The sequence below is a fragment of the Panthera pardus genome, unplaced genomic scaffold, assembly GCF_024362965.1.
Source record: "Panthera pardus isolate Hobbes unplaced genomic scaffold, ASM2436296v1 HiC_scaffold_13, whole genome shotgun sequence".
Taxonomy (NCBI): Eukaryota; Metazoa; Chordata; class Mammalia; order Carnivora; family Felidae; genus Panthera; species Panthera pardus.
This window is the reverse complement of record NW_026526688.1, coordinates 28,972,659-28,993,914: the sequence shown is the minus strand read 5'-3', so window position 1 is coordinate 28,993,914 and position 21,256 is coordinate 28,972,659. Positions and strand designations below refer to the sequence as shown.

At 33.9% G+C, this 21,256-nt stretch overlaps 1 protein-coding gene across 2 annotated transcripts in view; it reads left to right on the top strand.

Moving 5' to 3' along the window:
* Positions 1 to 20,494, top strand: part of PURG (purine rich element binding protein G) — a 37,193-nt gene extending 16,699 nt beyond the window's left edge. For both annotated transcript variants that reach the window (XM_019466853.2, XM_019466854.2), the window contains one exon: positions 19,591 to 20,494. In XM_019466853.2, coding sequence (XP_019322398.1) covers positions 19,591 to 19,605 — 15 coding nt within the window. In that variant the 3' untranslated portion in view covers positions 19,606 to 20,494. The remainder of the gene's footprint in view (positions 1 to 19,590) is intronic.
* Positions 20,495 to 21,256: the final 762 nt, after the last annotated feature.

Sequence of the window (21,256 nt, the reverse complement as noted above, 5' to 3'; positions counted from 1 at the left end):
GCTTCATTAAAAATATAATCTGGGAGAAATAGGCATATATAAAAATGCATTTCTGCAAATGGATGTTTCAAATGCTAGTTCAGGAATCATTGGCAATAAGAAAAACCCAAACCCAAGAAACATTCTTAAAATTCTTATTTTTTAAGTTTTTTAAAATTCTTCTTCCTCTGTTATTAAAATTTTCTAAAGAAATGAATAAAGTTTTAAATCCTATAAGCAATCTCCATCTAAATAAACAGAAATACTATAATTATGAGTATTATACTGGATTTTAACATGGAAAAAAATGTGCCTGTTCTTGGCCTAAATTATCTTGGAACTAACACAAAAACCAGTTGATAGTGATTCTTGGATAATGATAACCGAATCGTTCTTCGTTTTATGAATTTAACAATTCATAATATGAGTGTATATGATTTTTTCAGACAAATGCTATTTATTTACAGCAATTTTAAATAATTTCATAATTATTGTACACCCAGATATTTCTTTAATGATCTATTGCAACATACTGATAATATTTACTTCAAAGAAAATTCTTTAAAATTGAATCTCATTATTTCCTTGATCTCCACTATAAAATTAGAAATGTTTTCGTTTCTGTTTTTTTTTTTTTTTAGAAATGTTTTCTCAATACGAGGAAAAATTTTTGAGTTGAAAATATTTAGTGAAAGAGTTGTAATGCATCTGGTTCAGTAACATAGTAAGCAATTACTCTTTTTCCTTTCCAGTGCCCCATCACTATTTAAGATCTTTCTTCGTTGCTCACCATGACCACCCCAATATCACAGAAATTCGTTTCATGCCACGCAATTCTCAAAGGCACACACTGCCAACAACCTAGAACTTAGCCTCTCCTCTAACATCTCTAACATAAGCTAGGCACTAATATTTTGTCAGTAAGACTCTGTATCTAATATAGTAAAACCTTCAGCCTGAAAATTCCCCAAGTCCTGAGCATTTTTTGACAATTATTTACATACTTTATCAATTATAATATTAAATTTACTTCGAATAAAGAATGCCTATTGGATTTATAATAACTGAAGCTAAGTTGCATTATTGTTCACCAAGCATTATTAAACTCTGCTCCTATTTAAGGAATCCTTCAGGTCATTAACTTATTATGTGCAATTTGGTTTGTTAATCACCATTTACTGTTTGACTTATTTTTTTAAAAGACCCAAATATTACATTTAATGACGTATCAAGCTGGGATTCAAGCAGTACCTTCTGTTAAAGTGATCTGCTGCTGTCTTCGGATTATACTACATAACATCTATATTTTATTTGATGGAAATTTTTTATAGTTTATATGGAAAAAAATCAATCTTAGTTAAACCCAGAATTTGATTCCTACATTAGATTTTCAATAATTTAATTCTAAATGATTAGTTTTAAAACTTCTGTCACAAAATGACTATCAAATGAATGTCATTGCCAAATTACTCACTACATCTGTGCTATAATTAATAAAGTCCCCCTCCCCCAATTTATTCGTATTACTCAGACTATTATTTCAAGCATTCATGGAATTTTAAGAATCCTAAGGTCTCACCTTTTCCCTCCCGTGGTGCAGCAGTGTGGTATAGAGGTCAGGGCTCTGTGTTAGAAGCCCTGACTCTGGGCCTTGTAGCTGGCCCAGGGGGAGGCATTTAACCTCTGTGGGCCCCAGCTTGTTTACTCCTCACTTGTGGGGATTGGCTCATAACAGATGATTCCTAAGAACCTTTCAATTTCGATATCCCTGCAGTCATAAAAACTCCGATTACAGTTATCTTCAATTTCTTTCTTTGGTGTATTTTTCTCCGCATCATCTTTGTTTCATCTGGCATTTATTGACCATCCATTCCTCCTTGGCATCCTTCATATTTAGATATGGTTGCTTCAGTGAAGTATTTCAGTGCACTGTTCCTCTGTCTGATTTGCCCAATCCCCCTTTTTTATTAAGTTTAAGACCAGAGACTGTTTCCTCCTCTTTTCTTTTCCCCTCCATACCTAGCACTGTGCTGATTGCTTAAATCATCTCTCTTCACTTAATCACCACTGATCCTGTTCCCGCTTTGCCTTTGAAATCTCCTTGCTTCAAGATCACAGTACTTCACAGACAAATCAAAATGGCAACAAGTATGAATGAAAGCAATAACTTTAAAACCTGATAAATACTATGTCAAGGACTGACTCACAGGTTAAGATACAGTAGAATATGGGACCTTTTGTTTCCTGCACCTCCTAAATTTTACTTCAGAAATATTCTTTCCCTTGTTCAATAGATAAATGATCCTGTTCTTTTCACTCATGGATGTTGAGTGGCTACCTTGTTCCAGGCGCTATGCTAGGGGCTAAAGATCCAAGAATTTACAAAAGAAAAATATGCCACTGCTATTAGCTTTAAGTGTGCCATGTCCAAAATTGTTTGATTCAGAGCAGCTTTTGGAAGCCAATTGAACTTTCATATTTTTCATTCAACGGATATTCATCTGATTATCTGCCATGTGCTAAGCAGTGTGTTGGTGTGTATGAGAAGTGTGTTTGAAGCATTATAAAATGCCAAATATTATTTTCCCTTTAACAATTTATCCTTTAAATATGATTTAATTATCTACATCCTGTTATAATGCTCAAAATATATTTCACTGATGCAGATTTAGAGAATAGCACTGTTTTAAATAATAATTTTGTCTTATCCATTCCAAATCTCTTTTGATGTCCAAGGATGAAAATAATGATTGTGTTTCATCTCATGTGACTACTGTATTCAAGGTAATGATTTCCTAAATTCTAGGTTGGAGATGAATGTAAAGCCCCATGCAGGTTCATCATAAAAGACTGCTGTGGTTTCTGTGTGTGCATGGGGAACTGAGGTGGGGAGAGGTGGAGGAAGACAAGAAGTAGTAAACATCATATCCTATATTTGCCCTCCCTGCTCTAGGCTTTAGTATTTAACCTCACTTTAATTTTATTTCACTCTCTTTGCACATACAATATCTTCACAAACTCCTTTTCTCTCCATATGTCTGGATGTACAAAAACCCATCAGTGTTCCCAGCTACGAATCTCACCAATATCTTAGCCAAGTGAAATGAGCCTGATTCTACTGTTACTGTGTTGGTGAATCAGAAACTATAATCATTTTCAGTAGATACATTGCAAAGAAGAGTCACTAATGGATAAATGCAATTAGCTACTGATACAAAAGATTCATTCGTCCTCAAAGTTTTTCCATAACTGGAATTTCTAATTAAATTAAATGTAAAAAGAATATGGAATTTCAATTACAATAATTTGCATATAATTTCACATATTTTTCAAAGATCCTTCACATATTGTATCTCATTTCATCTTGATGAGAATACTGATTTAGATTGTTTTGTTCATTATCTCTAACCTCAGTTAACAGATGAAGAAAACAGGACCTGGCAGGTTTAAATGATTTACTATGTCACTTAGCAATCTAATAAAATTCTGAGGTTTATAAGGAGCCCACTTCTCACTGCAACCTTCTTAAGAAACATTATAGAAATTTTAAATGGTAAACTTGAAATCACAATTTGGTAAAATTAAGCACATGTTTTTACAGATAATTTAAATAGTTTTTTATTATAATTGACATACAATATTACATTGGTTTCAAGGGTACAAGAGAGTAATTCAGTATTTTTATACATTACAAAATGATCACTACAGTAGGTCTAGTTACCATCTGTCACAATACAAAGTTATTACAATACTACTGACTATATCCCCTCTGCTGTACATCACATCCCCAAAATGTGTTTATTTTATAACTGGAAGTTAATTCCCTTCACCTGTTTCGCCCATCTGCCTTCCCCCTTACCCTCTGGCAACCACCAGTTTATTCTCTGTATCTATATGTCTGTTTCTGTTTTGTTTGTTCATTTGTTTTTTAGATTCCACATATAAGTGAAATCATATGGTATTTGTCTTTCTGTGACATATTTCATTTAGCATAATACCCTCCAGGTCCATCCATGTTATCACAAATGGCAATATTTCATTCTATTTTATGGCTGAGTAATATTCCATTATATACATATCACATCTTCTTTGTCCATTTATCTATCGATGAACACTTAGGTTGCTTCCATACCTTGGCTACTGTAAATAATGCTGCAGTGAATATAAGAGAAACATATCTTTTTAAATGTTTTTGTTTTCTTCAGATAAATATCCTGATGTAGAATTGCTGGATCATGTGGTATTTCTATTTTTAATTTTTTGAGGTACCTCCATATAGTTTTCCATAGGGGTTGCACCAATTTATATTCCCACCACTGTGCACAAGAGTTGCCTTTTCTCCATGTCCTCATCAATACTTGTTACTTCTTGTCTTTTTGATAATGGCCATTCTGACAGGTGTGAGGTGAGATCTCATTGTGATTTTGATTTGCATTTCCCTGATCATTAGTGATGTTGAGCATCTTTTCGTGTGTATGTTGGTCATCTGTATGTCTTGTTTGGAAAAATGTCTGTTCAGGTCCTCACCCATGTTTTAATCAGATTGTTTCTTTTGTGTTGTTGTTATTGAGTTGTGTGAGTTCTTTATATGTTTTAGTTGTCAACCCCTTAACAGATACATAATTTGCAAGTATCTTCTCCCATTCAGTAGTAGGCCTTTTCATTTTGTTGGTGGTTTCCTTCACTGTGCAAAAGTTTTTTTAGTTTGATGTAGCTCAAATTATTTGTCTTTGCTTTTGTTGCCCTTGCCTAAGAAGACATATCCAAAAAAATATTGCTTAGACAAATGTCAAAGAGCTTATTGCATGTTTTCTTCTAGAAGTTTTACGATTTCAGGTCTTGTATTTAAATCTGTAATTCATTTTGAGTTTATTTTGTATATGGTGTGAAAACGTGGTCCAGTTTCATTCCTATGTATGTATCTGTCCAGTTTTCCCAACACTATTTATTGAAGAGACTGTCTTTTCCTCATTGTATATTCTGTTTCCTTTGTCATAGATTAATTGACGATTGACCACAGGTTTATTTCTGAGTTTTCTGTTTTGTTTGTCTGTTTTTGTGCCACTAACATCCTGTTTTGATTACTATAGCTCTGTAGTATATCTTGAAATCTAGGATTGTAATACCTCCAGCTTTGTTCTTGTTTCTCAAGATTACTTTGGCTATTCAGAGTCTTTTGGGGTTCCATGCAAATTTCAGAATTATTTGTTCTGGTTCTGTGAATTAGGCACATTTTTTTTTAATTTAAATTTTAGTTAGTTAACATACTCCTGAAATATTGGTTTCAGGAGTAGAATTCAGTGATTCATCACTTACATATGACACCCAGTGCTCATCACAACAAGTGCCCTCCTTAGTACCCATCACCCATCTAGCCCATCTCCTACTCTCTGTCAACTCATAGTTTATTCTCTACCATTAAGAGTCTCTTGTGGTTTGTTTCCCTTTCTTCTCTTTTTCCCCCTTCCCATATGTTCATCTGTTTTGTTTGTTAAATTCCACATGTGAGTGGAATCATATGGTATTTGTCTTTCTCTGACTGACTTATTTCACTTATCATAATACATTCTTGCTCCATCCACATCATTGCAAATGGCAAGATCTCATTCTTTTGATGGCTGAGTAATATTCCATTGTATATATATACCACATCTTCTTTACCATTCATCAGTTGATGGACATTTGGGTTCTCTCCATAGTTTGGCTCTTGTTGATAATGCTGCTATAAACATCGAGGTGCATGTGTCCTTTTGAATCAGTATTTTTGTATCCTTTGGGTAAATACCCAGTAGTGCAATTGCTGGATCGTAGGGTAGTTCTGTTTTTAGTTTCCTGAGGAACCTCCATACTGTTTTCCAGAGTGGCTGCCCAGTTTGCATTCCCACCAACAGAACTAGATGCTTTTATAACTAATTTAAAAATTTTTTTGAAATGCATTCTACACATTTTTCTGTTTTTATCACATCTTTAGGCTCAATTCTGCACTCAGTATTCTGAGTTTTGGCCCTGGCAGAAGGCATATCAAATCATATTTTGGTAATCAATATACACAAGTCATTTGCCTAGATTCAGCCTTTTTTCCTCTTTTGACCATCACTATTTTTTAATCTATTTCCTGAGCTCCCACCTTAGTGAACCTTCCAGAACTTGATCCTAATGACTAGAATACAGATCCCTAGCTGTCTTGTCATCACAAATCTTGTCATGGCATCTGCACTGATTGCAGTGTAGCCTTCAAAAAGTGTAATTTACAGAATTTAAGAAATAAAAATACTTCTTTTTCACAGTTCAGTAAACAATTAAAAAGCAACTAGAGAATTTTTTTCATAAACTCTTAGGAGCAAAGATAAATGACCCCATAATAGTTTGAAAAGGATATTCTAAGTTTATATGAAATTAACTCAGGAACCTACATATTCTTCATTTACATCATTATCTGGTGATTATAGTTTTGTTTTGTTGTTATTGTTTGGTGTCCCTGCGGTGATTATAGTTGTTAACAATAGATTCTAGAGCACTGAAGTATCCTCATTCATACAAAATTTAATTATGCTCACTATATTGTATTCATTCAGTATTCAATAGGATTCAATTTCAATAGGATTAAAAAGTATTGTAGTTAAAGGTCTGTTGACTAGGAAATTCCATTAAATAAATAACCTTGCTCCTGGCATTCTCAATTAACCATGGTTTTGCAGCATCACTGAGGAGTTAGGAGACTTGAGTTCTAAATTTTGCATGCAGATTGTATTTTTCTGTCCCTGTAAGAGTTTCATATTAGCTCAATCTGCACAAATTATCACATAGTTCTTCATATAAAAAGATCAGTATGCTTAAGATTATCAAGAAGGAGCTTAATAGAAGTTCCACTTCTACTTTTTGTTAGGAGAGGAATAAAACAACAATAACTTTAAACCATTCCCTTTGTCCCTATAAGTAATGGCAGTAATTTTAGCTGTATCTCTAGGTTGTGGATTCCCCCAGAGTCATCGGGCAGTCTTTGTGGCCCCACTACAGACTTCGGCTGTACAGACTTTGACGTCAGCCAGTCCTGGGTTCAAGTCCAGATTCTGTCAATGTTGTGTAATTTTGGGCAAATTATATTAACTTTGTAGAGCTCTTGTGAAAATTCATTCAATCAGCACTCAGCTTATACTTATTATAAACTGTTCTGGGGCAAATCTTCTTGGTCCAGAGGATGTACCAATAACAAAATAGATAAGATTTATTGTCCTCACAGAAACTATAGCCAACCAGAATTCTCTTTAAAAAAATTGAAGCGATTAGCAAAGTTTCTATCACATAATAAGCATTTAATAAATACTAATAACATCATTATTAATTCTTCCCAACCCATAACATGGACAGTTCCCCAGAAAGTATAACAAAATTATGTAAAATTTGGGGCGCCTGGGTGGCTCATTTGGTTAAGCGTCTGACTTTGGCTCAGGTCATGATCTCACAGTTTGTGAGTTCGAGCCCCCCATCAGGCTCTGTGTGGACAACTCAGAGCCTGGAACCTGCTTCAGATTGTGTCTCCCTCTCTGTGTCCCTCCCCTGCTGGCACTCTGTCTCTCTCTCTCTCAAAAATGAGTGAACATTAAAAAAAAAAAATTAGAAGGGAGCCTCCTTTTACCACAAAAGCTCTCAGGTATAGCAATAGTCATAATCTCTTGAAGCTAGTTATAATCTCTTGAAGCTATTGCCAGTCAAATATAAAAGTGCACAACTATGTAGGCAGAAATTTCTTGGACAGGAAACAAAAGGCATTGACTTTTATTAAAAAAAATTAAGAATTAATGCTTCACCAAATGTAATGCCCGAGGTTGCGAAACCCCCAAGAGACCACCAGAGTCGTAAGTCAAAGCCAAGCGGCAAGGGTCGTTTATTGCAGGTTCGAACCTGGACCTCCGCGCATTCGTTGCCAGTGGCGCTAAGAGGCCCCGATCAGGGTTGGTACAGCGTTTTTATAGACAGAGACAATTAGCATAGGGGAGGTTTCAGGTTATGAGGGGCCTGATTGGTTGATTTTAAAGTAAAGACATTTGTTGCTCTCTGATTGGGCGTCCTTTGTCTGTCCTTTGGCGGGAAGGCTTTGTCCGTTACTTGTGGCGGGAGAAAAAGGGGGAAGGGGGAAGGGGAAGAATGTGTTAAGCAAGCAAGATTACAGAAGCGAGAAAATGCTGGTTAGTAAGTATTTCCGTGATCTTAGGGTATAGCAAACTAAGTCTAGAAAAATTTAACGGTGCTCACATCGAACAATAGGCAAGACATACAAAATTTTAAATTCATTCTTTACACAAAATTAAAAATTTCTGTTTATCAAAAGACCATTAAGAAACTGAATAAACTATCCACTGGCTGGGAAATATCAAAGCATAATTGTATTGCTGGTGAGAATCAATACAGCTTTGTTTCATTTTTTAAGAGGATGATCATGGGGTGCCTGGCTGGCTCAGTTGGAGAGCGTACAACTCTTGATCTCAGGGTTGTAAGTTTGAGCCCCACGTTGGGTGTAGAGATTGCTTAAAAATAAAATATTTTTTTAAAAGATGGTCATTAGTTTACATGATTTGGGGATCAATGACCCCACTTCTGAAAGGATTATATTCACCTGTTTACTTAGTGACTTGACAATTTAAGATTTTCTTGTCTAAATCTGCCTTTAACTTTAATTTTTTTTTCTACCAGAAAGAGTCTTTGGAATCATGCCACACCCTGATTTTATAACAGTGTGTGGTTTTTTCATAATCATCTAACCAGTCATTTCAGAACCAGAACTAGGTTTTAGTAAGTTGTCCTTCCACTACTCAGAGTCTACTTCTCTATTATTTTGCTTGCAAATCAGTAGGAGATAGTATGTGGACTTTATTCAGAATATTTATTTTCTTCTGTCAGCTGGAAGGGTTTTCACACTTGTATACTTTAAAGTTGAAAACACTGCAGGATTATGGTTGTGGGTCATTTTTGACTGAAAAAAAAATAGCTTTTCAATAGTTAATACATACTTTAACCCTTGGTTTCAGGATAGTAAAGGAACCATTATAGTTACTGGCCTCAGTTACTGTCATAAAGAGGCTTCTACAGACCATCATCTTGATACTGAGCTTTTCTCATTTCATATAATCTTCAGCTATATTCTTTCTATCTTCTAGCACTTGGTATTTTGTTTGTCTTTGGTACTTAATGAAACTCTAAATCTCTAGCTCAGATATGTTTATGTAAAATGTCTCACAACTATCCATTCTATTAATTACAAAAGTTTTTATTGTTCAGTATAGAGAAGCAAACCGTGTCCTTTAGCGTCATTAACTGAGTTTTTAAGGAAAATTCTATAGCCAAAAATCTAGGTTATATTCTATCAATTTGTTATTATTTCATAATTGTGTTGACTTTATATTTATGTGATTTTTACGTGAACAAAAGCAGTAGAAGCAATAATGACATGTGGTTTAGGGGTTTCAGAGCATTGCTGTCTTTTACTAAGTAAATGTCTATGCTTTTCCTTTTCAATCATACTGAATTTTTAATGTGCAGTAAGAAGCCCCTGTGTGAGGTAAGAAATGGTAATCAAGGGAAACAAAAGCATTCATTCATTTATTCAACAAATACTGAGTTGCTCCCATAGGCCAGGCATTATGCTAGGGAAATTGCTTTTTTTTTTTTTTTTTTTTTCATTTTTTTCTGTCTAATCTCAGGTGGAGATATTGATGAGTAGTAAAATTATGTATTTTAGATTTGCTGTATGACATGTGGGTTTAAAATATAAACATTTGGTGGGTTTGAATTGTAAAAGAAAGAAATGAAATGGAGAAATTATTATCTAGCTTTTGATTTTAGGGTTGTTTTTTTTTAATGTTTGAGAGAGAGAGAGAGAAACAGCACGAGTGGGGAAGGGACAGAGACAGAGGGAGACACAGAATCCAAAGTAGGCTTCAGGCTCTGAGCTGTCAGCACAAAGCCCAATATGGGTCTGGAACCCATGAGCCGCGAGATCATGACCTGAGCCAAAGTCTGGTGCTTAACCAACTGAGCCACCCAGGTGCCCCTGATCTTAGTTTTAATTTTTCTCATGAATACTTGGCATCACATGTAGATAAATTCTTTTCAAGGCATGACTACTTTCTTCTCAGAACTAACAGAATTGTTTTGCTTATTTATTTTGAATTGTCAGATAGGGTAATAAGGTTTTTTCTTTAGGGAACTGGAATATTCATTGGATAATGTAACCTCTTTAAAGTTGATGAACACGTGGCCCCTTAGATTTGAAGTGGCAAGGTGATCATAAATTAAGCCCCAAACATTGGCATTCAAAATGGTTTTAAAATGTGATACTCAATAAATACACTTGATTATGCACCAAAGTAGCAAAAGTAAAATCTTGTTTCCTTCCCATGTTTTAAGTCCCTCAATATACCAGTGGAATACTACTGAGCTACTGTGTTCACTCATCTTTGGGGAAATAAGACTGACGGCCATTCTGCCATGATCACTTCTAAGTAGTATTTGAGCCACGTTTTTTATTGATTTTTTATAGCTTTATAAATTAATATTTTCATGGTGATAAATTTAACTTAAAAACTTTTTTCTGTTCTAGGATATGTTTTAAGCGTGAGAGGTTTTATATCCTTTTCTTAGAGCCAATACATTCAGTATGGTCCATGTAAGAATTTGTCTTCTTTTTTCTCCAGCAATAAAAAATCTGGTTTAGTTCAGTGCCCTGATATAAAATCCATGTTCTCTGTAGAGTATTAGTCGTGGATCCCATTCTAGGATATGTTACTCTTTATAGGACAGTTGCAAGGCAGAAGTCTTAAAATGAAAAAAAAGAAAAATGCCACCTAATCTCTGATGCATCAGCAAGAACATTGTGTTTAGTGGCAATGCTCCTTCACATTTTATATTAAGCTATAATTTACATACAGTAAAATGCTCAAATCTTAATATATCATTTAATCCATTTTGACGGATATCAAGACATAAAACATTTTTCTCACACCAGAAAATTTCTGTGTATCCCTTTCCAGTCAACAGCCTCACCCTCCCCCAATCCCATCTTCCAAAATCAATCACTGATCTGATTTGTATCACCACAGGCTAGTTTTGTCTATTCTGGAATTGTATATAAATGAACATGTGTTTTTTGTACTTGGCTTCTTTGACTTAGCCTAATATTTTTGAAATCATCCATGTCGTTGAGTTTACCAGTTAGTTTCTTTTTATTACGGATAATATTTTTGTAAAAAAAAAACAGGCAAAAAAAATTAGATCTTCACCAAGTATCTTTTTTTTTTTTTTTAACCAAGTATCTTAATTGATACATGACTACCTTTGAAATCAGGGCAGCAAAACCACAGTAAGAATGAAGGGGACAAAATACCCTCCAATATTAATATTAAGTGACAGTACTCCTAACATTCAAATGGCTCTCCCACCTTAATTACTGTTATGTGCATCAAGAGGTACTCTTCTGGGAGATTCTAACCTGTTCTATTAACAACAAAGACACTGGGCAACTGCACTTCAGCAATTGCAATGGCCGCGGATCTGTCATTGTTTCTTTCCCTTTGTATTTCTTCTTTGACCTCAGAAAGCAAATGTGAAAAATAATTCCAGGTGAGAAGATGCTTCTGATGATAGGTCCATGATCAAAACATGCTGGAAGGAATGCTTTCACTGTTCATCAATATGGTGATGCCTTGGTAGCTTTTATGTGCTCTTAAAATTGTATAATAACGTAGACCTTATGAGCTCAGTTTTATTATTACAAACTCACTATGTTCCATAATTTATACAAATGGAAGGAAAGTAGATACAATGAAAGCAACATCCAGATTGCATTCGCATTTTTTTTAAGTTCTAACTGGATTTACCAAAAAATTGCCATTTTAAGCAAAGATTCTTTAAAATTTGGGAGTAGTAATAAGTTTAAGTGAAGACTATACTGTGATTCTAGGAAGTCATAGTAAATTGCATACCAACAGATCCTAAAGGATGAATTGTCGCTATCTGCTGTTGAGATTCAAGAGAATTTTATTCTGACCAAAAAGAAGTCTGAATTTTGACCTAACTACATAATGGCAAGGATTGAGCTGGCCCTCGGCTAGTCCATCCCAAACCATCTCCACTTTTAAGATTCTTAAATAAGAAGAACCACAAAGAGTTCCCAGAACACTAAAGTACACATCAACAGCACACACAACAAGCACCTTCTTAACTTTATGGAATGTTATCATGTCATTTTCAGTGTTTATACAACTATTCAGTAAGGGGAGAAATGACGATAAAGTACTATAGTGCTTGCATCGGTTCTATGGAAAAAGGCATTCAAACGAATAAGAAGTTGTGCCAGATTACTGAGAGAATAAAATTTCAGATTATGTCCATTCTGCGAATCCCTCACATCCACTGATTTTCTCATTTCTTTCTGCTCTCCACTAAATACACATTCCTTCTCTCCTCTCATACTTATTTTTCTCATATGGTTCCTAAATTCTGTTACCACATTCATATTTCATTCTAATAATTCCAAAAATGTTGAAGTGACACTTCCCTTTAACACAACCTACTTTAGTATACAATTTGGCTTAAGTCTTACTTCTCATTTGTCTTATTTTACATAAGAAAGCAGTTACATTTAAATTATCAAGAGTATCTCATTAGTGGGGCACCTGAGTGGCTCAGCAGGTTAATTGTCCACTCCTTGATTTTGGTTCAAGTCATGAGCTCACGGTTTGTGAAATCAAGCCCTGTGTCAGGCTCTGAGCTGACAGTGTAGAGCCTGCTTGGGATTTCTCTCTCCCTCTCTCTCTGCCCCTCTGCCACCTGTGTACATGCTCTATTTTTCTCTCTCTCTCTCAAAATAAATAAATATGTTTTTAAAAAAAGACAGATTCTTAAAAAAAAAAAAAAAGAGTATCTCATTAGTATAATTTAACCTGTATGGAGGACTTACAATGCTGTCATACCAAACCTCAAGGATCTATGTTCTAAACTATAAAGATGACTAACTACTTTTGAGCAGTGTGCATGAATTCTCTCAGCAGTTCATCATCATTTTAGTTGTAGTAATTAATTTTAATTAACTGCCAATGCTGTTTGTTGCCATGTGGAAAAATGAGAATATGGCCCTTCTTCCCATTTGAGTATGAGTAATGATATCAATTTAATATTAGAAGGGTAAAGAGGTTTTAGGTTGTGAAATAAAGAATTATAAACCTGATTTCCCAGGGAATACACTCTGCTTGGAGGGTGTTGAGAAGTCCTAGCTTAACAGAAATTAACACTGATAGTGAACCATCTTTCCTCCTACCACATTTTTAAGGTTCTGGCTAATGAAAAGTAGATTTTGCTTCCTAGTTTTGGAAACTAGTATTGTTTTTGTTGCTTCTCAAAGTGTTCTAATTAATAGTGCTGTTTTTATAAACATATACAGTAATTTAGAAATTCAAACTTAATATCATAGCCATTGGTTTTTTCCACTACTGTGATTTAAAACAATAATTTAATTTTACAAGAAATAATTTCACCTCCTCTCTTTGAAGTTGGAAATGAGATCATGAATTGTACTTAAGACTTATTCTTTAGGGGACATGTTCATGTAAAGTAGTAGGAGTAGGAGCAAACTCCTCACTACTAATTTTGCTAACAATATAAAGTATTGTCAGCAAAGTAATATCCAGACTATATTGATATAATTTAATTATATTTATTCAGGATTTAAAAGGCTTTACATGGTATTGTTGGGGAAAAACAGGAGTAAAGGTGGTTTAAAAAAACTTAATATTCACAGTTGTTTAATCATTCCAAAACATCAAATTTTTCAAGTTTATCATTTTTACTTTAAAATATACTCTGAATACTGAGTAGATTCTCATCTTACCAGAAGAGGAATCAGTTAGCACAACATAGAATTTTAGAGCTGGAAAGACTTTCAATATCATCTAGTTTAAATGTGACATTAACCTAGTTCATTAAAATCACTATTTTCTCAAGGATCTCAGCTTCTCTGCGCTAATTTCCAGAAAATTAAAGGACCTCTAGTCCCTAATCCCTTTTGCTGTATGTCTGTCTTTTTGGTACCTTCTGATAGACTCCATATTCATGCCAATGATTACAACAGTGAGGATTTTCTCTATTCCTTATGCCTGAATTAGCTTAAGAATAGTCTATTGTGTGCAGAAACATAACTTTTAATTTAAATAGTTGTTCAAAGGGGCTCCTGGGTGGCCCAGTCGGTTAAGTGCCCAACTTCAGCTCAGGTCATGATCTTGCAGTTTGTGAGTTCAAGCCCCGAGTCTAGCTCTATGCTGACAGCTCAGAGCCTAGAGCCTGCTTCAGGTTCTGTGTCTCCCTCTCTCTCTGCCCCTCCCCTACTTGCATTCTCTCTCTCTCAAAAATAAATAAACATTAAAAAAATTTTTTTAAATAAATAGTTGACCAAAAGAAAGGTGAATAATTTAGTTTTAGGAGTAGTTGTAGAAAGAGTCGAGTTATTGCTACTCTGGAGGACACATACCATAAGGTCTTCTCCAGGGAGATTTGAAAGTGAGTAATACAACCCTATTGTGTAAGACAAGTAATACCTCTTAGCCTATTGTAGTGGAGAAGCAAGAGTGAGGTAAACATGGCTCTTCACTTGGAGGTTGAAGGTGAGAGGGGCAGTATGTTGAGGTTCTTTGTTTTATTTTCTCAGTCCTGTTTCTCAGTCATTAAATCAACAGACATTTATTTTGCATACAACACGAGGTAAACATTCTGATAGGTATGGGTATACAGCAGACAACGAGATCTAGTCTTTGGCCTCAAGGAGCATAGCCTCAAGATACATAGCAGAGGGCAATGCAGATAACTGTCTATCTAACAGAGAAGATACATAGGATCTCTGAAAACCCTGTATAGCTCCACCACTGCACAAGCAATTTATTAACTTGGCTCATCTTGTAGAATGAGAAGTAACTATCATAATTAGTTGTGCAGTGTTTTGGAAATGAAAAGTGCTATAAAATAGCCGAGTAATAGAAAACAAGATTAAATTATATGGTAGGAATGGTTCTTATAGGTATCTTCAATATTTATGTCAGCGCTAAAGGACTACTACCAGAGAAAAGCTAAATTAGGTAAATACAATTTCCTAGGTAGATTTTACAAAGCCAAGAAAATATCTGTGTGTATTGACAAGAGAGATTGCGCAATCTTACTTTGGGTAATGCAAGAATTAAATATAGCATGGGGTTTCCCCATTCTTCACCTTTTATTAAGAATCTTCTGCATTTCAGTGTTTATTTGAAGTGTTTCTTTAACAATTTTTAAATGCTGCCACTATCCAAGACTGTTATCTACCAACAAGCAATTATATTTTCATATTGAGAAACTAAAAGAACGTTCATTAAATTATGTAGAATGAATGTCTACCTTTCTGTGATTAACCTATCAGTATATTGGGTTTGGGGGAGTTGTTATCAGTGATTTATCATGCCTGATTCTTTCTGCTTTTACTTATGTTTTTAAAGTTTGTGAATTCTAGAGGACTAAGATACCAATTTACATCCTACTCTATATCCTCAGAAGGTGAAGAATTTATAAAATTGGGCATTTCTTTCATATCCTTTCATATGGTGACATTCTTACACCCAAGATTACGATTATCAAACTGTAGGAAAAGGAAGGAGTTCTTTTTCAATAGTCATTTAATGTTCCATGACTACAAAGTAATCTTATTTTATTATTAGCATTTTTACATTTTACCAGCATTTTCATCCTAATTAAATGAGGCACTACACCACTATGTTTAGCCTGTGGCATAACAGAAGGCAGATGACCTGTCATTGAGAATCATGATCTTACACACTCTTTTTCCTCTGAAGAAAATAGTTTTGTTTTGTTTGTTTTTTTGGTCTCAGTTTATAATGACATACCTCTGTAGCTTAACTTCATCACATTCAAACAATAAAAACATTAAAAATTTAACCTCATTATATGCATGCCACTTATTTTTAAAAATATATATTAATATAATTATTACTTGGTAAAGAGATCTTATTTTTTATTGTCTTTCCCTGATTTAACAAATTTAATGATATGGAGAATTTCTATACAGTTGCTTATTTTATTCATTCCATATATTGGGTGTTTTGGTCTCTAATGTCCTGTTGTCCTTATTAGATTATCGGTATACATTTCCATTTAGATGAAGAGACAGAAGCATGCAGATTAATTACCCATGCATCAGACATTTTTGCCGTGCTTAATAGGAATGAGCAATTAAGGCTAGAAACCTCAGTGTTTAATACTGTTTTCAGAACTCAGTTATTACACATATATTGTCACTTCAGTGATTAAAGAGAGTAAGTATAATATGTAGTCAGATTCAAACAAGATAACTAAACCAATATTAAAAAAAAAAAAAAAAGTTATGGTGTCTGCACTGCATGGCAGAGTACTAATAAAATTTGCCTAAACAAATTCTCATGATGTTTTGGGATATTATGGGAATGCTTTGGCTATACATGGATTTGAATCTTCATAATGACAAAGGTTCTAACAGTTATTTTTTAAAAACACACTATACTGTTTTTAGAAGGTTGTAATTACTTCCTGCTTATATTTATGATAAATTTGTAAAACTACTATACTGTTATGAAAAAGGTAAAAGTTTATATGTACTTTGATTTTGAAAAGTAGCATCGGACGCATTTAAAAAAATTTTGGTAACTTGTGGCACTTTGGTAAAGGAATGTGCAATTATAGAGATTTATGCTGTTTTAATTTTTTTTAATTGCCAGGAGTTACTCTTACTAGGCTTTAGACTGAAAACCAAACTCGGTTTTAATACTGGCACTTTTTCCTCCTGGTACTTCCCGTTTCTCTAATTATGTGGAACATTTAATTTAAACCATTCTTTGCAATGAGGTTTAACTTTCCTCCTCCATCCTAACCTCAAAAACCTTTAATTTAAAATTAATCCAGTGGTAGTTAGATAAGCATTTTGGGTATCATGGCCATTTGATCTGGCACCTGACTTTAGTAATCTCATAAAAATAGCTAAACTCCTGAAAAACAATAGTCAATCATTTTAATTAGTTTTTATTGATTATAACCAATTGAGTAACTTGACATCCATCGAGTCATAATTTATCTTAAAATCTGGGGCTGCCAACATAACTAACTACACAGCATCGCTTAAAATACCCTCGTATATTCATTCCAAAGAGAAATGACAAGAAAAAATAGAATTCTGTATGATTATGGCTATTGCAGACACTTCTGTTAGGTTTCCAGTATTTTACTGTGATACACCCATGGGTGGTACAAGTAAAATAAAAACAAATATAAATGCTTTAACATTGGATGGTGGCATCCATCAGTACAGATTATGCATAAGCTACTGCAATAAAAAATACTCATTGTGCCTGTATTTGAAGAATTTATCTGAGATTTCCTCTGGCCTTTTCCATTTAAGGCTGTACAATCATTTTAAATGTAAAGACAACAGAATATATAAATGAGTGAAATGATGGCCCTGTTTGCCATAGGATAAATATTCTGTTGAACTTGTTGAGGGGCATTGGCTGTTGCATATTATAACATAAGCTAGGTTGTTATAAGCCACATGCGAGTCTTATGTACAAATCAGAGCATTTAGAAATTATACATCTTTCTTTTTCCTCACAAAAAGAATTCAGACTTTATAATCCAAATTTATAATTTTAAGCTGCTGTTTATTGAAAAGCACCTAATATGGATTAAAAGACTAAATGAAATAAGACCTATGAAAGAATGCTAATTAATAGCCTAACCCTGTATATTATCAAACTTCTAATAATGTTAAGTTTCTTATAAAGCCTTAAAATATTTTAATGAAAAATTAATTACCTAGAAATGAAGGCACTTTATTACCTTAAACTAGCTATTTGTCTGTATAGAATTTGTCTAAACCCCATAAAATATTCTTTATCCTTTTATAAATTTATCCTGCTTATGTGTTTTTCTAAAGCTTCTTATAATAATTCAAAGTATTTTACCTTAACAGAAAATTGTGTTACATGGTAGAACCAATGAACAATTCAGAAATAAAACTCTAGAGTAACAAAAGTATGTGTGATAATAGCAAAACTGTTAGTCTAAGTTAGTCTACAGTCATTTGGGGTAAAAATGTAAGATTTGAAGGCTTTTTCCTTGAACAATCTTTAGTCAGCTTTTTGTTTTTTAAATCTTATTTTTAACTGGCACTACCTTGTGTTTAAGTGTTGGTCAAATATAAGGGCAATCAAAATTATTATGCCAGCCTGTCATAACTCAGTTTTGTTTAGTTGAGTTTTTTTTAAACTAAAACGTTGAGAATTAGTTTTGTTTCTTCTATGTTCAAGTCAGCCCCGCCTGGTAAATTATCAAATTTAAATCAGTATTATGGGTGTGCTGCTCTGTATAGCTGTACCCTCTTCAGAAAATTAATAGTTGATTTATACAAGGGAGGTGATTCAGCAGAAAAAGCCTAGGATAATTTTTTCAAAAGTTAAATTTTTTCTGAAGCTCAACCTTACATCTTTCTGACATTTATAAAACATAGGCTAGCTTTCTTTTATCCAAGAAATTTTTTTAACAGAAGAATATTTCAAAGCAAACAAACTTTGCTTTCCTTTTCATTTGGGGGCAGTTCACTTAAGAAGAAAACATTTGTCTATAATTGTACTTATCTTTAATTCTTTCTCTGTGGTGGCCATTTTTCTATCACTAGTTTTAAATGTTTTGCTAAATGTGAATGCTGCTTCATAGATGCAGTTTTCATTACATGGTACAGACAGGAGTCAAGTTTATTAGCAGTCTACTCTTATCAAGGAGAAACTAAAAATAAGTTCCATGTCAATTCTTTGGTTTGTATCTTGGTATCTTTTTTTTAAATAAGATATATTAGCCCAAAGGTGTGTTAATTGTCATGGCATGAACAATCTTAAATGTAGATCTATTGAGTATTTTGTGATGCTGAGTAAACAGACTTTTCTCAAATCTCTGTGATGCTAAATATTTTCCTTAGGAGGTTTTGTTTAATGTTAGATTGTTGTTCTGAAAGATGTTGGTCTTAGTGGGATTTTTTTTAAACTGGGAAAACAAATAAACGCATGTATTACAAGTATAGAAATGGTGAATTGTAAACTTACCGTATAATAATGATTCTATTTTCAAAAATGTTTTGCTGTTAAATATATACAACATAAAATTGCTGCCATACTGTAATTGAATACTTTTTCTTAAATGACCCTGTTATCACTATTCCAGAATTAGAAGTTGGGCAGATACATGATTGATTCATGTGTCTGCATAGATGCTTCAAGGTATATTCTTCTCTTGGTGAGTAAAAATATATTTTCCTTGGCATCAGTGCATTGAGATCTGAATATACCTGTATCTATCCATTCTTATTGCACATTTCTTATACAGTATCTTCTAATATGCCAAAATTGGCCTAGACATAACTTAAAATTGAGGGTTTGTTACATGCTTTCTAACAGAAAGGTTTTCAATGATATTCATTATGGGTTTGTACTGTGAAAATAGTGAAACTCCCTTTAAAATTTCATATATGCTAAATTTAAATTAATATTTTTTCTTTAGCTCAAATTTCCCTAAATCCAGGGAGAATACCAACCCTTTTCACTGTTGTCAAATCCAGCATAAGGAACAGCCCTATGACACTACAAAAACAGTTGAGGAATAAGGAATAAGTCTCTTATGTTACACTCCAGAATAAAGGCATTGTGTGAAAGAAATGAACCGAAGTTCACCGTGAATGCAAGGCTTCTGTACTTGACATCCCTCCACCGAAGGGAAGACAAGTGTCAACACCACTGGCATCATTTTCAAACTCATCTTATGTGGAATATCTTCCACCACACTGGAGTACTTATTGACTCTTACCGGGTTTTGGCTTTGTTTTGTTTTGTTTTGTTTTGTTTTAATTCATCAAGCCTTTCAGTTTTCAAAAAACCATTTGTCAGCACTGAGGTAGAGGGACATAGATTTGAAAATACTTTCTTAAGAGATCATGTAACTATTTAACTCAATTTAAAAGGAGGAGGAGGGATAGTTTCAACCCACTGCCTCTCACAAGAAACATGTTTTTAAATCTGTAACTGTTTTAGTGTTAACAGGGTACAACGTGTTTTTTGTCCTGTATTGTACTTAAAAAGTTCTCATTGATTGGTGATTGTATTGTACTGTATGGAAACAAATCATAAATTGCCTTGTATTGTTTATAATAGACCATACCACGTACCACTTCAGTTTTTATGTTCCAAGTTTTCCAGTGATGCATGTTAACAGTTAGGTCCTAAAATTCTGTGGTGCTAATTCTTCCATATCCAATGGTGCTTTTGTGGATGCTAACTGCACACATGCTGAACAAAGCTTGAAGTTTAAAACTTTCCTCCCTTCCTCTGTTTATATAAAGTAAAATAAAATAACTTGAATTTGTCTCAAAGTATCACTGACAATCTAATAAACTGGTTTATATGTGTGATTAGTTTGGATTCTTAATTATTTTTCAGAAAGCAGATTAGCTCTACTGGGCCCTTCCTTCTATCAAACAGAAATTGATTTTACTGTGTGTTTATTTTGTTATTTCATTTTGTGCCCCCAAAGTTGTGGTACCTTTGGGAATTTAAATCCAGGTGGCCTGTCTTCTATAATCAAGTTTATGTCGGATCTACAAAAACTAGACCTATCAGACCTGGAAATTAATAAGTTGAGAAAACCAAAAATGTACCATGAGAGTGCCTTTGTGTATTTTAGTATTTTATTAATAAAGTTTTATTATCTGTGTACCATGAGATAGCATTTGCATGGAAACTAGTATGCCTTTAGAGCCTTTATTATTGCTCAGATGACATTGAAAAGGCCATCCCTCTATGCTGATATTTAAAGTAAAAGCTCCACTTTACATGTATGAAAATACAGACAAAAAAATATGTAATAAAATCGGAACTTTCCAGGACAAACTGATAACCTATGCCAGGATGGCATAATAGGTAAACCCATGCCTAGTCTTATTGGATTTTTAATTTTAGCATCTGCACTAAGAATCACAGCATTAGGACGAGTGAAGCTGCTCCTCGAGAGGGCAAAAGGCTGTTTCTCCTAAGCTGGAGATAAAGTCAGTATTAAGGCAGTGTGCAAATTTGCATTCTAATCTCGGTATTTTGCCTAACCCATGGGTAACCTTAAATTTAAAAAGAAAAGATCAAAATAAATCTATTAAAACTCCTCAAGCAGCAACCATTGA